The sequence below is a fragment of the Pyrgilauda ruficollis genome, unplaced genomic scaffold (genome assembly GCF_017590135.1).
Source record: "Pyrgilauda ruficollis isolate IOZ18807 unplaced genomic scaffold, ASM1759013v1 scaffold189, whole genome shotgun sequence".
Classification (NCBI taxonomy): Eukaryota; Metazoa; Chordata; class Aves; order Passeriformes; family Passeridae; genus Pyrgilauda; species Pyrgilauda ruficollis.
In genome coordinates, this window is record NW_024517984.1 from 311756 (window position 1) to 323270 (window position 11515).

The 11515-nt window shown below is 45.5% G+C and overlaps 1 protein-coding gene across 5 annotated transcripts; it reads right to left on the reverse strand.

The window, feature by feature from the left end:
* Positions 1–51: 51 nt before the first annotated feature.
* On the reverse strand, positions 52–11357 carry STRADA (STE20 related adaptor alpha). Of its 5 annotated transcripts, none has more exons than XM_041465376.1 (13): positions 11296–11357; positions 10640–10695; positions 9541–9598; positions 8617–8645; positions 5374–5476; positions 4777–4898; positions 4552–4660; positions 4313–4436; positions 3684–3855; positions 2987–3091; positions 2602–2843; positions 1905–1947; positions 52–1488 (listed from the first exon to the last, which is right to left on the reverse strand). In XM_041465376.1, exons 2-13 carry the CDS (start codon positions 10649–10651, stop codon positions 1336–1338), a joined length of 1272 nt encoding a protein of 423 aa, XP_041321310.1. In that variant the 5' UTR covers positions 10652–10695; positions 11296–11357; the 3' UTR covers positions 52–1335. The 5 variants fall into 5 exon arrangements, with proteins under 5 accessions (XP_041321310.1, XP_041321309.1, XP_041321311.1 ...); XM_041465375.1 differs by having other exon boundaries at positions 10616–10695; XM_041465377.1 differs by lacking the exon at positions 11296–11357 and adding an exon at positions 11244–11258.
* Between the last annotated feature and the right edge of the window lie 158 nt (positions 11358–11515).

Sequence of the window (11515 nt, forward strand, 5' to 3'; positions counted from 1 at the left end):
CCCTCTGTGATTCACTCCACCATCCTGCACAAACAGCAAACTTAAAAAACAACTTCAGAAATATTTTATTTGTTTTGGAAAAAAAAAAAACAACTAGAGTAACAAACTTTATCTGGGTTCAAGTACAATTTATAAACACAAAAAGGACCTGTTGCCAGCACCACTACTCCCATCAACTGCACCTATACAAGGATTCTCAGTGCTTCAGTAAAGAGCAGATGACCTTCAGCACCACAGTCCTTGGAAAAAAAAAGTCAAACTAGAAGCCTTAAATACACCTCCAAACAAACCAAACGCCACGGAATGGGGGAGAGCTGCCACAGCAGCAGGGCAGAGTCACACAGCCATGAATCACAGGGAGCCACGTGAGCAGCTTTTACCTGTCAGTGAGGGAAGGCAGAACAGCAATGGTAATGGAAAGGTTAAAGTTCAGTTCTGTACAGGAGTTGTGAGCAAGAGGATCAGCATGACAATCAATTTACTTTTCCTCTGTGCCAGGGTAAGTCACTGAGAACAGGCAGGTAAGTGTTTCATGCTGTGAAACCAGCCCAGCTAACATGAAGTTCAACTAGAAGGGGATAAAAAAGCTGGTACATTGCCCAGGCATCCACACTGCTCTGGTGACCCAGGAAGCTGGAAGGGGAGGCTGGAAAGCCCTGTCTGACCTGGAGTTCAGAGTGCTCAGCATCGACTGAGAAGTTTTCAAAAGCCCTCTCCAGACTGGAAAAACCCAGTGCTGCAGAGGAATGCTCAGTGCAGCAAGAGTGCCTGGAATGGCATCAGCTTGTCTTTGATCTGTTTTTCATCACAAAGCAGTAATTAAGAATAGAATCCCTTTTCCCTGCCCCCGCCCCTTAAAACTTGCCCTGTGACAACACTGTTACAGGAACTTGACTAGTTCTAAGAGAATGCCCAAAACTAAAAGCTGCCCACCTCCCCTCAACTCTAAGGCACCCTTAAAAGAGAAAGAACCAAAGAGGGCAGGGACATGCAGCCTCAGCTGTGAGGAAGCCAGTGATTTTTAGAAACACATAAATAGAGACCATAACTACACAGACTCACTCAACACCCTCAAGTGCTCTACCAGAGCTCAGCTGGAAGAATGGGGCTCTGGGCACTGCACCTTCTGGAATACTCAACAGCTCCTTGGGTTGATCCTTTTCCAGCTCAGGTCTGTCCATTTGTATCCAGGCTACTTCTTAAGTAAACAGGCAGTTGAAGTTCCTTCCCAAGGACCTGTAAACTCTTCTGTGTGTACCACTCATCAGCTTTTATGAACAGGACCAATAAATTACAATGTCCAGAAAGCTCCTCCTCAGTGTAGTCCCTATTTTTCTAGAATTCCCAGTCATCTACATCCAGCTGCTCCAGATTTGATACCAACCCAAAAATGCCACTGGGATCCTGAGGCAGTGTCCCTTCCAAATTGGTGATGGGGGTGACAGGGCGCAGAAGTTCAGGGAGTGCTTCGGAAGCACGGCGCTTGATCTGCACAGGGAGGACAGAGTGAGCACATGGGGCTGCTCAGGTGCTGCTCCACACCCAGCACTGCAGGCAGAAACAGGCAGGAAATGCACAGGGCACCCTTTGGACTCCTTAAGGAGCAGGTTAGAAGTGCCTCGCCCCAGAGCTCAGCAGCCTGCAGGGGAACAGCTGTTGTGGCTCCCAGAACAGGCAGATTTAAAACCTCTCTTAGATAAGAGATGCTTCAAGAACAGCTTAAGCACCTCCCCAGATGTGACAATCACCACACTGCACCACAAATAGTCAAAAAACTGACTTAATCTTCCCAAACACAGAAAATTCAGCAACTCAACACCCCCACCCTCACAGCAAGATAAAGCAAAGTACTGTGCATTGCTTGCAAAGCAAAGCATTTACCTGTAGCTAAATTAGTTTCTTACCTGCTTAAAAAAGGGGTGACTGAGCAGAGTGCCTGCGCTTGGCCTGTGGAAGGGAGGTAGAAGGAGGGAAGCACACAAGAACATGAGTCAGTGCTTGAAGTCGGGTAGTGGGAATAAGAAAAGACTAGGGTCCTTCCTGCCTCTTCCATTTCTCAGCTGTTGGGTATCTCCCCTATTTTCAGTAGTAGCACTGCTTATTAAGCATTTACAATCACGTAATGTTTTATGCAAGGAGTTCAACCTCCTTCTTCTAACCTTTAAGTTACATACTTGCACCCCCTACATCTGGCCAAGGACAGTACCTGAGCAGTGGGGCACACCTGAAAAGTCTGTCATGGCTACAGATGCCCCTCACTACAAAGAAAAAGGCATCATTGCTCTCTGCTGGCTGAAGAGCAGTGATGGGAACTGGGTAAACACAGTCCCAGAGGGGCCAGAAACACAAGTTGTTTATCTTCCTGGTGTGCAGCAGCACTCATCCTCCAAGGAAGGCTGCAAAGGAATTCCTCAGGTTCTCATATAGGAAGTGCTCAAAGTGTTAACACTGCTTGTTCTACACACTTGGACTGCTCTCCTCAACAGATGGGGGCACATCCTCACTCTGCTACACTTTTGGAAAGTGAACTGTAAACAATATCTGCTAACTCCCACAGTTTAACCAGCCCTAGAATAGCACAGGTGGGGAGAGCAGCTTTACCTGAAATCGGGGTTCCTCTGGAGGCACTGCTCCACGAAGTTGTGGAAGTAGGTGGAGAAGGTGCGCAGGTAGGGGTGCAGGGCTGGCTCCCCGTTGGCCGCGCGCGCGTTGCCCGTGGCCGTGCTCTCCCCCATGCTGTAGTTCGCGCTGGAGCGCGACGTCTTCATGGTCAGCTCGTCAGCAGGAATCGTGGTGGTGTCCAGCAGGCAGGGAACAGTTCCATTCAGCTTTTCCAAGAGCATCTGGAAGAGCAAGGGCACAAGCAACAGCACAGTTAAGGTTTCCCGTTCATGCAGGCAGGACACCTTTCTGTGCTCACATGCCAGAGCAGGAAGCAGTTCCAGGTGCCAGGATGAAGGACGAGAAAGGAGCCTGCAAACCTTACCTGAGTAGAAGGCATGTCTTTAAATGGGACGTGTCCATTTGCCAGCTCACAGGCCGTTATCCCCACGCTGTAAATGTCAGATTTTGCATCGTAACCCTGCAGATTCTACATGAAAAGGAAAAGAAAAATTACCTTCAGGGACTTGGATATGACTGAATGGGCAATACCCATGATTTCGACTGCAAGCCAACAAACCCAGATGATTAGAACAGGAACAGCACAAGCCACAGATACACTGGTTTATTGTGGTGAGGGTTTTTTGGTTTGTTAAAACACACAGTTAAGGGCAACATTTATGTAACTGAAATCAGCCAGCCTGTAGGGATGGCATCTGCCCTGGGTAACTTGCATCTGATGTTAACACTTTGCTAATGAGACAACCTGTAAAGCTGCCTACAATTAAACTGTTGAATCAACTAGATCAAATTCTACCCAGTTGCTCTGCATTCATTCCAAATGTGTTTCCTTTAGCCTCTCCCCTTCTTTTTCCTTGCATTCATGTACCCTTCCCCTTGCTAGGGGTCACTGGTTTTAAGATAAAAAGAAGAGAAAAAAGGACTAGAGCTCATCACAAGAAAGCAACTCTGCAGGTTCTCTCATATCTCCCACTCTACACCCCTCTGACTTGCCCTAAGAGCTCACAAAATTGTACAGATACAACACATCAGTAAACACAAGCAGTTTCTCTTAAACATACCTGCTGCAAAACCTCAGGACTGAGCCAAGGCAGCACCTTGATGCTGTATTTGGGGAAGTCGTGAACAACTTTGAGTCGCTGCCCATGGTTGATCATACTCAGGTTACTCCGCAGGCCAGAGAGGTACACCTTGCCATCCACAGAGATCAGGATGTGGCTGGCTTTAACACTCCTGGGGAAAAAAGGAAAAAAACAGTCAGGTTCCCTGGCCTGGACCAAACAGCTCAATGCACAGGACAATACCTGATCAGCTTCCTACCAAGAGGCTGAGACTCCTAACAATCATCTTTGGATGCTGGGCAAAATCAATTAACAGGATTCTATTCATCACCTTTGCAAGTTCACAAAGAATGTTTCTGTGGTGAGGAGAAATGCAGGAGTAAATGTTATGGGTTGTGATTTTAGATACACAGTGGTCTTTGGGATAAGTTTGCTCCACAACACTTTTGTGCAGCTTAGTAAGATCAGTGATGTCCCTTCCCAGGAGTATCAAACTGATTTGCTCTAACAGCAAAGTAATACAAAACTTAATGTTGTTCTGTGTCTCCTGATTGATGCTCTGCTCTACTCTGAGTATTATTTCAAAGAACTTCCACCAGAAGGAAAATGACCAATGTATTTTTCAATACCTATGCACATAGCCCATATGGTGGATGTAGTCAAGTGCTTTCAAGACACCTTGGAGAATGTAAGCAATGGCCAGTTCAGTCATCCCATCTGTAAAATGGGTACAGATTAAATCTTTTGCAGAACCTAGAAAGAAATGAAACACCACCTGTCAGAACAAAAGCCCCAAGGACACTTCAGCTCTTCAATTTCATTTTCACAGAACATGAGGGTCAGAAAAAGGTACCCCCTCTCCACTCACCATAGGCCATGAAAGAAGTCACTACCCACAGCTCATTGTCAGCTATGAAAGTTGCTTTGTATGGCACGATGTTAGGGTGGTTGAAGAGCTTGGAAACATGAAGTTCCCCCTAAAATAAAAGATATTTTGATTAAATTTAGTAAATGCAGAAACATGACTGCAATATTGACAAGCATTGCTCTCACTGTCTGTCCTCTTCTAAGCTTGCATGTTGAGTGGTATTACCTGCAAGAAAGTGACCATTTCATTTGTGCAGGCCTCCAAGTTCACTCTTCTGACTGTGACATACTCTCCTGTGGGTTTATACCTGGCCAGGTTCACAACCATCAAGTCTTCAAAGCCTCTGCCTGAAAGAGAAAGCATGAAAACTTCAGTAATGCTTTTGGAAGCACTGAGAGAACTCCTGCGGCCCCTGACCCTTCAATAATCTTTACCCTCACTCACTGAAATTACTTTTGACCTTGTGAAAAAGAGTAATTGTTCCATGAGGTATTACCTTCCTTGGCATGTACCCCACTGAGAGGAATCCTCCTAACCAGCAGAATTATCCTGTCCTTCAAATTCAGGAGTGAGGCAAGAACAGTGATTAGGAGCACTGCTGCTGCTTCTGCTGACTGCACTGCACCCCCAGCATCACTGACCCACTACATGTCCCTCTCAACCTTTAGGACGGGCATCTCATTTTTTTATTCAAATTATTTTAAAATCAAAGATGCAGACTTCCACTATCAAAAACAAGCAATCAATCAAGAAAAGGACACATCTGCAGAAATGATTTTCTTTACAAAGCAGACTCTGATTCCCCCAGCCCCCAAGAATTACCTATGATAGTGAGCAACTCATAGCAGCTGCTGTCTGGCAGGAAGTTGCTCATGGTGTCCCTTTTAGGGGAAGAAGCTATCGACTCGGAGCTCGCCTCATTGGTCTGAGGAAAAAAAATGAAGTCAGGTCAAAGGAAATACAGATCACCTGCTGGAAAACTCACCTGGCCCTCATTAACATACACTTCAAAATAATAGGAATACAGAAGAGGATTTAGTTGCTGTTGAAATAATTTTAAATAGTATTTATCAATTGAAACTCAGGAGATGCCTTATTTCAGAAGATCCAGACATCTGTGTTACAAAACACATAACAAGTACATTTTTAATCACTGTAAGTGAGAATTTATTCAGGAATATTTTAATAAAGCCAATTATTATTGCCCAGGACAGCCTAAACTCTGCTGTATAGCAACTGCCTTTCTCTTATGATTACAAACTTGTGTGCCACCACCTTGTTGCCTGAGCCAGAGCCAAAGGGAAGCTGTTCTTAGCCCTTCTCTGCACTGTAGTTGGTGTTCCTGGTGGATGCTGCAGCTCCAGGCTTTCACCTGCTCACCTGGGATAAGCCCAGCACAGCTGAAGCTGCTTAGCTGAATGGTACGAGTGATGAAGAAAATCAGACAAACATGAAAAGAGAAGCTCCAAATGAAATAAAAACTGCAAAGCAGAAGTGCTTCTGAATAAAAAAAAAAGGGAAAAAAGCACCCCCACACCACAGAGGGAAGCAGCACTCCCAAGCCTGTCAGCCTTCCCTCACTCCCATCTGACATAAAGCTTTCTGCCTTTTTTACATACACTGAAATCTTCCCCTGCAGAATTTTGCAGATGATAAATTTCAATGTTCTTGCAAGTTCTTTTATACCTTCCAACTCCTTCAAATGTCCAAAGTCACAAGGAGAGTGATCTAAAGGGGATTAAAATTTATGTGGTATCTAAAACCATCTTTAGTTACCTCCAGTTTCCAGCACATTAACTCCTCCTGGCATTCAGAACAGCAGCTCAATTTTTCCACCTCATTCTTCATCAACTGCAAATGCCCTTTACCAGACCTTTCTCATGGTACATGAAGCAGAAAAAGTTTGTGCCTTTTCCTACCATGACAGCAGACTCTGTTCTTTATTGCCATCACTGAAAGATGGAAACAACACAGTGACAGCTGAAAAAACAAGGAACTTGCTGTTCTACCCTTAGCCCAGGGTAAATGCAGTGCAAGGAGCACAGACAGGAGTTTGCTGGAAATTACCTCTGGGTGCTAAGTGTACTTTGGGAGTAAATTAGAGCCACACTTCCCAAGTTCCACCTTTCCAATTGGCTTTGAAGAGCACGCTACCTACCTTTAAAATAGGTGCATTTTCCATTAAGGGAAAAGGCAAAAATTAAGATTAAATTTGTGATGCTCTGGTATAATTTCAGTACAAAGAACTCAGTCCCATCTCAGCATAGCTAAAGCCCCTGGGAGCAGCATTCCCAGATCCCTTCCTTTAGTGAACACTACAGTGCTGTTTCTTGGCTCAGAACAGGCAGCAACTTTCCACTCAGGATTTCAAACTTCAGCTGAAGAGGCCTGTCCATTCTGATCTCAGCTTTATCATCCATTACTTCTTTCAGCAATTTCACACAGTCCTGTCAACAGCAAGAGTGCCAGGAGAGACACACAGGCAGATAGAAACCTCTGAAGCACAAAGGCACCACCAAGGAGATGGAAGCAGGGGCTGGGAAGCAGTCATGGAGCAGTGACAGCTGGTGAGACACTGAGCAACATGTAAGTGGTTTGCTTTATTAAAGTCCACTCCAGGGAGAGCATAAGCCAACAAAACAGATGCAAAGAATTAAATAAATTTAATCTTATTAATGGTGTAGGCTGTGCAGTAATGGAAAAATACTGTGAATTCCCTATTGAAAAGTCTTCCAGTCTGAGGTCTTCACTCACCTCTCCTCATGTTAGCAGTGACCAATAACAGAGTTAATGCAAAAGGAGCTCAACCAGAAATTTATCAACATCACACAACAGTTTAAAAAAAGAAAGTTAAACTGAAATGTCATTTATGAGGTACTGCAAAAAAGCTCCTCAGTGGTTTCACACAGGACAATTTTTGGTGTATGGTCAAAAGCAGCTGCAAAATGAAGTCCCATATGATCAGTTTTATGGCATGACATTCATTTAGAGCTGGCTTTTGGCTTGGGAGTCCAGTTTAATTTGAGATAGATTTAAAGCAAATTAATCTTTGAAAGGCAATACTGGTATAAACACCATAATACAATCACTTATGTGATGCTTGCAAGGATCTGCATCAATCTGAGTTAGGAAGAGGGAACATCAGTTTTGTTCTGCTGTCTTCCCCTCCATCTCCTCACTCCCTCCCTCACTTCAGCAAAAGCAACAAAAATTTTCCTCCCATCCCCCTCCCCAAATTATGTGCCTATCTCTACAGCACTGGTGGAAAAAAAAAAGACTTTTATTTGGACATAAAAAGATCAAAATGAGAATCAGTGTATGTCTAAATCCCAAGAAAACCCTTGGAAATAACCAAAACAGATGCTAATCTCTATTTGCTTCCAGCCAAGCATGTCTAACACTCAGCAATTTTAAAAAAAGGTGTGAATTTACTCAATTTCATATAAAACATTCCATATACATCTCCTATTTTGAGCTTTGTTTGTGCCAGTAAATTACAGACACTGGCACAAAAATCAATTATAAGCAGCTTGAACTGACACAGTTATGATCAAATCACACTTAATTCGTGTTTGCAATTAGCTTAAACTACAGCAACAGCTGCACACTTGTGGTGTGGGGAGATGGGGAATCATTTAGATTAAGATACTCTATTGTTAATTGTGATATTTTATGTGTTGCATGCTCATTATGAACCAGACAGTGAGCAGTCAGGGTCTGCAGAACAAACACTTTTCAGGAGTTCCATAAAACTAAATTCTTCCTCCCTTCTCTGAAAGATCAGAACGAAATCACCTCAAAAAAAGAGACCCTTGAGGGGCTGGGGGGAGGAAAATGACAAACAAATAGAAATCCAAGAGATTGAGTTTAAATTTTTGAGTTATCACATATAGTTTGAAAACCACACACCAAAATCTCCACTCCAGGGTGAAACCTGTTTCCACACTTGTAGAGGTAAATATAGAGATGAGATATATAACTAAGATAAAAAGAAAAATCAAACTTCCACAAGGAATAATCTCCATGCAATGAACCACAGCACCACAGCCTGCACAAGTCACTTACTTTTCTCCGAGAGTCACCCGGAGGCTGCTCTGGAGTAAAGAAATTAATTGTTCAACAGATACCCATTAAAATATAGTTGGAAAACTAAGTAAATAACCCTGGATGACCCTTTTCAGTATCAAATATACATGATTTTTTGTTTTATAGAAAGACATTTAATTTGCACACAAAGTTGCAGCACTAGTCATACTGCAGCACATGCACAGGATCAGAGAGATTCACAAAGTGCTACTGCTTGTATATTTGACAGAAATGTAAGGTGACAATTTTTTTTTTACTGTATCTCTAAGTATTAACCTTCTGTCATGTCCCTTATTGCAGGGGGGGAGGACTTGGTGATCTTTAAAGGTCCCTTCCAACCTGAACAATTCTATGATTGTAAACACATTCAAAGATGACTCTTACATACAAAAGAAACTACCTAATATTTTTTTAATCAATAAAAATTCATTTACTCCACCTGGAAGCTCAAAATCTAGACATATTTCCTATGCTCTGTTTGTTTTTCATGCCATTGAGCAGGAATTCTGCATCCTAGTGGACAGCTTTGTTATGCAGAAGCAGAGCACAAACCTGTCAGCTCCTCCTCCTGGGGAGCCATCAGCAGTTTCAAAATCCATTTTCACTCAGAAAATTGTAATTAACCTTCCAAAACCCCAAATCCATCTTTTGCATACGAAAAAAATGTGGTTATGCTAAGCAATACAGAACTATCTTAGAACTGTTATGATTTCCAAATAACTTGCTACATCTTGGACACTTCCACATTAAATTACTGGGCTTAGACAGCTTGAATATGTGGATTTAAAATGAGATTTAATCATCTCTTTTAGTGATAAAATACACCTTTACTACCAAATTACCAAGCTTTACAGCTAAAATAAAACATTTCTAGCAATGTTATTTAACAAGAGGAAAACCTACCTCCAAACAGCTCGAACTCCCTTAATCCCTCAACAATGAACTTCTCAGACACCCACCGCTGAAAGAAATAAAAATTCTCCACATAATCAGTTATTCCATCTCGAGAAAAGTTTCTTTTCCCCTTCCCCACAAGAAAAAAAACCTCAAATTTCAATGATTCTGGTGTGGGCTGAAATTGATTTGCTGTATCACCAGTGACATTCTTATTTTGGACAAGATATTCCCTTTTTGGGCCAATGACATGCACCCAGCAACCACACAGGTGCTGCTGTTATTCCCAATCAACATGCACTTGCAATAAAGTTAATATAATTTAATTCATTCAAACAAGTTTTTATACATGCACATACAGCAAAAATAATCAGTATGCAACAACCCCCTCACACAGCCAAATAAAAGTTGGCTTTTTAGGTGTAAGAGGTTTTAAACTATTTACAAAGAGGCGGTATCATCTCTGAGAATTCAAATATTTGGGTTAATCACAAACACTGCCACGGCAGAATTTGCTACTTAGCAAAACAGCTTAATAGTTTAATAAACAGCTGATGTTGTTCAGTGCTCGAGAGGCCGGTCCTAGAAAGCACCAATGAGTCTTTAGGTGATGATGACTCAAAACTTGTATGTAAGAATTCCATTTGAATGCCTTAGAAGTGGTTCTGCTGCTGGAAATTCCCTCATTTTCTGCTGAAAAGCAGAACCAAACAAAGCTGTTGTGTTTAGCTTTGCAAGCAAAGTGAAGGAAAAAAAACCCATCAACTGTGACACAGGTGAGGAGGCTACTTCTTAAAGAAGGACTGAAAATAAGCAGCTTTATGGCCCTTTTTCTTCACTGCAAAGCCCATTAGAGCCCCTCTGCACCACACCCCAAGGAGATACAGGTGTATGAGCCAGCAATAAGAGCTTCAGTGCAGGGTTTTTAACCAGCGCTGGTTGCACACCCACCCACGTCCTGTCACCAACCCTGGAATCAGTTTTCCTGTGCCCTTATGGTGCTCTCCAGGCCCGGCCGCTCTGCACAAGCGCAAGACTCGTTCTACCGAGACACGAGGGAAGCTGAAAGGTCTTCAACACTCACCCTAATGCGCTCGGGTTTACTTACAAGGAAAGACATGGATCCGCCGCTGTGGGACACGCGCAGCAGAAAGGGCGGCACACCTGCGGGCACACGGCCGCGTCACCCGCAGCGAGCACCGAGCCGCCGAGGCCCGGCAGCCCCGGAGGGCTCCGGGACAGCGGTAAGCACCTCCCGGTACTCCCACAAAGCGCCGACACCCCCGAACTCCCGCCGGGCCCGGCAGCCCCAGGACAGCGGTAACTCCGGCGAGAACCGCCCGGAGGCCCCCAGAGCGGCGATATCCCCGGCTCCCTCACCCGTGAGGGGCCCTCCCTTACGGCCCCGGCTCCCTCACCCGTGCGGGGCCCTCCCGTACAGCCCCGTTTCGTCCCCGGCTCCCTCACCCGTGCGGGGCCCTCCCGCACGGCCCCATTCCGTCCCCGGCTCCCTCACCCGTGCGGGGCCCTCCCGCACGGCCCCGTTCCGTCCCCGGCTCCCTCACCCGTGCGGAGCCCTCCCGCACGGCCCCGTTCCGTCCCCGGCTCCCTCACCCGTGCGGGGCCCTCCCGCACAGCCCCGTTCCGTTCCCGGGTCCCTCACCCGTGCGGGGCCCTCCCGCACAGCCCCGTTCCGTCCCCGGCTCCCTCACCCGTGCGGGGCCCTCCCGCACGACCCCGCTCCGCCCCCGGCCCCTCACGGACCCCTCAGGCTGCGGCCGCCGCTCACCGGCCAGGGACGCTGCGCGTGACGTCACCGCGCCGACACGTGACGCCCGGGCGCGCTCGCGTGATGTCACGGGCGGAGCTCCCGCGAGCGGCGGGGAAGGAGCCGGCGCCATGTTGGGTCCCTCAGCGGGGCCATGCCCTGAGCCTTGGCCACATCCAGCACTGCGGGCCGGGAGAGAGGCCCACTGGAAAAGAG

What these genes read in the sequence shown, in the direction of transcription:
- STRADA (XM_041465375.1), bottom strand. Translation starts at nt 10,651, where the DNA reads ATGTCTTTCCTTGTAAGTAAACCCGAGCGCATTAGG. An exon ending in TGAGTTGCTCACTATCATAG is followed by an intron (nt 4,899 to 5,373) that starts GTAATTCTTGGG and finishes TTTCTCTTTCAG; the next exon opens with GCAGAGGCTTTGAAGACTTG. An exon ending in GTCACCCCTTTTTTAAGCAG is followed by an intron (nt 1,489 to 1,904) that starts GTAAGAAACTAA and finishes CTCCCTGTGCAG; the next exon opens with ATCAAGCGCCGTGCTTCCGA.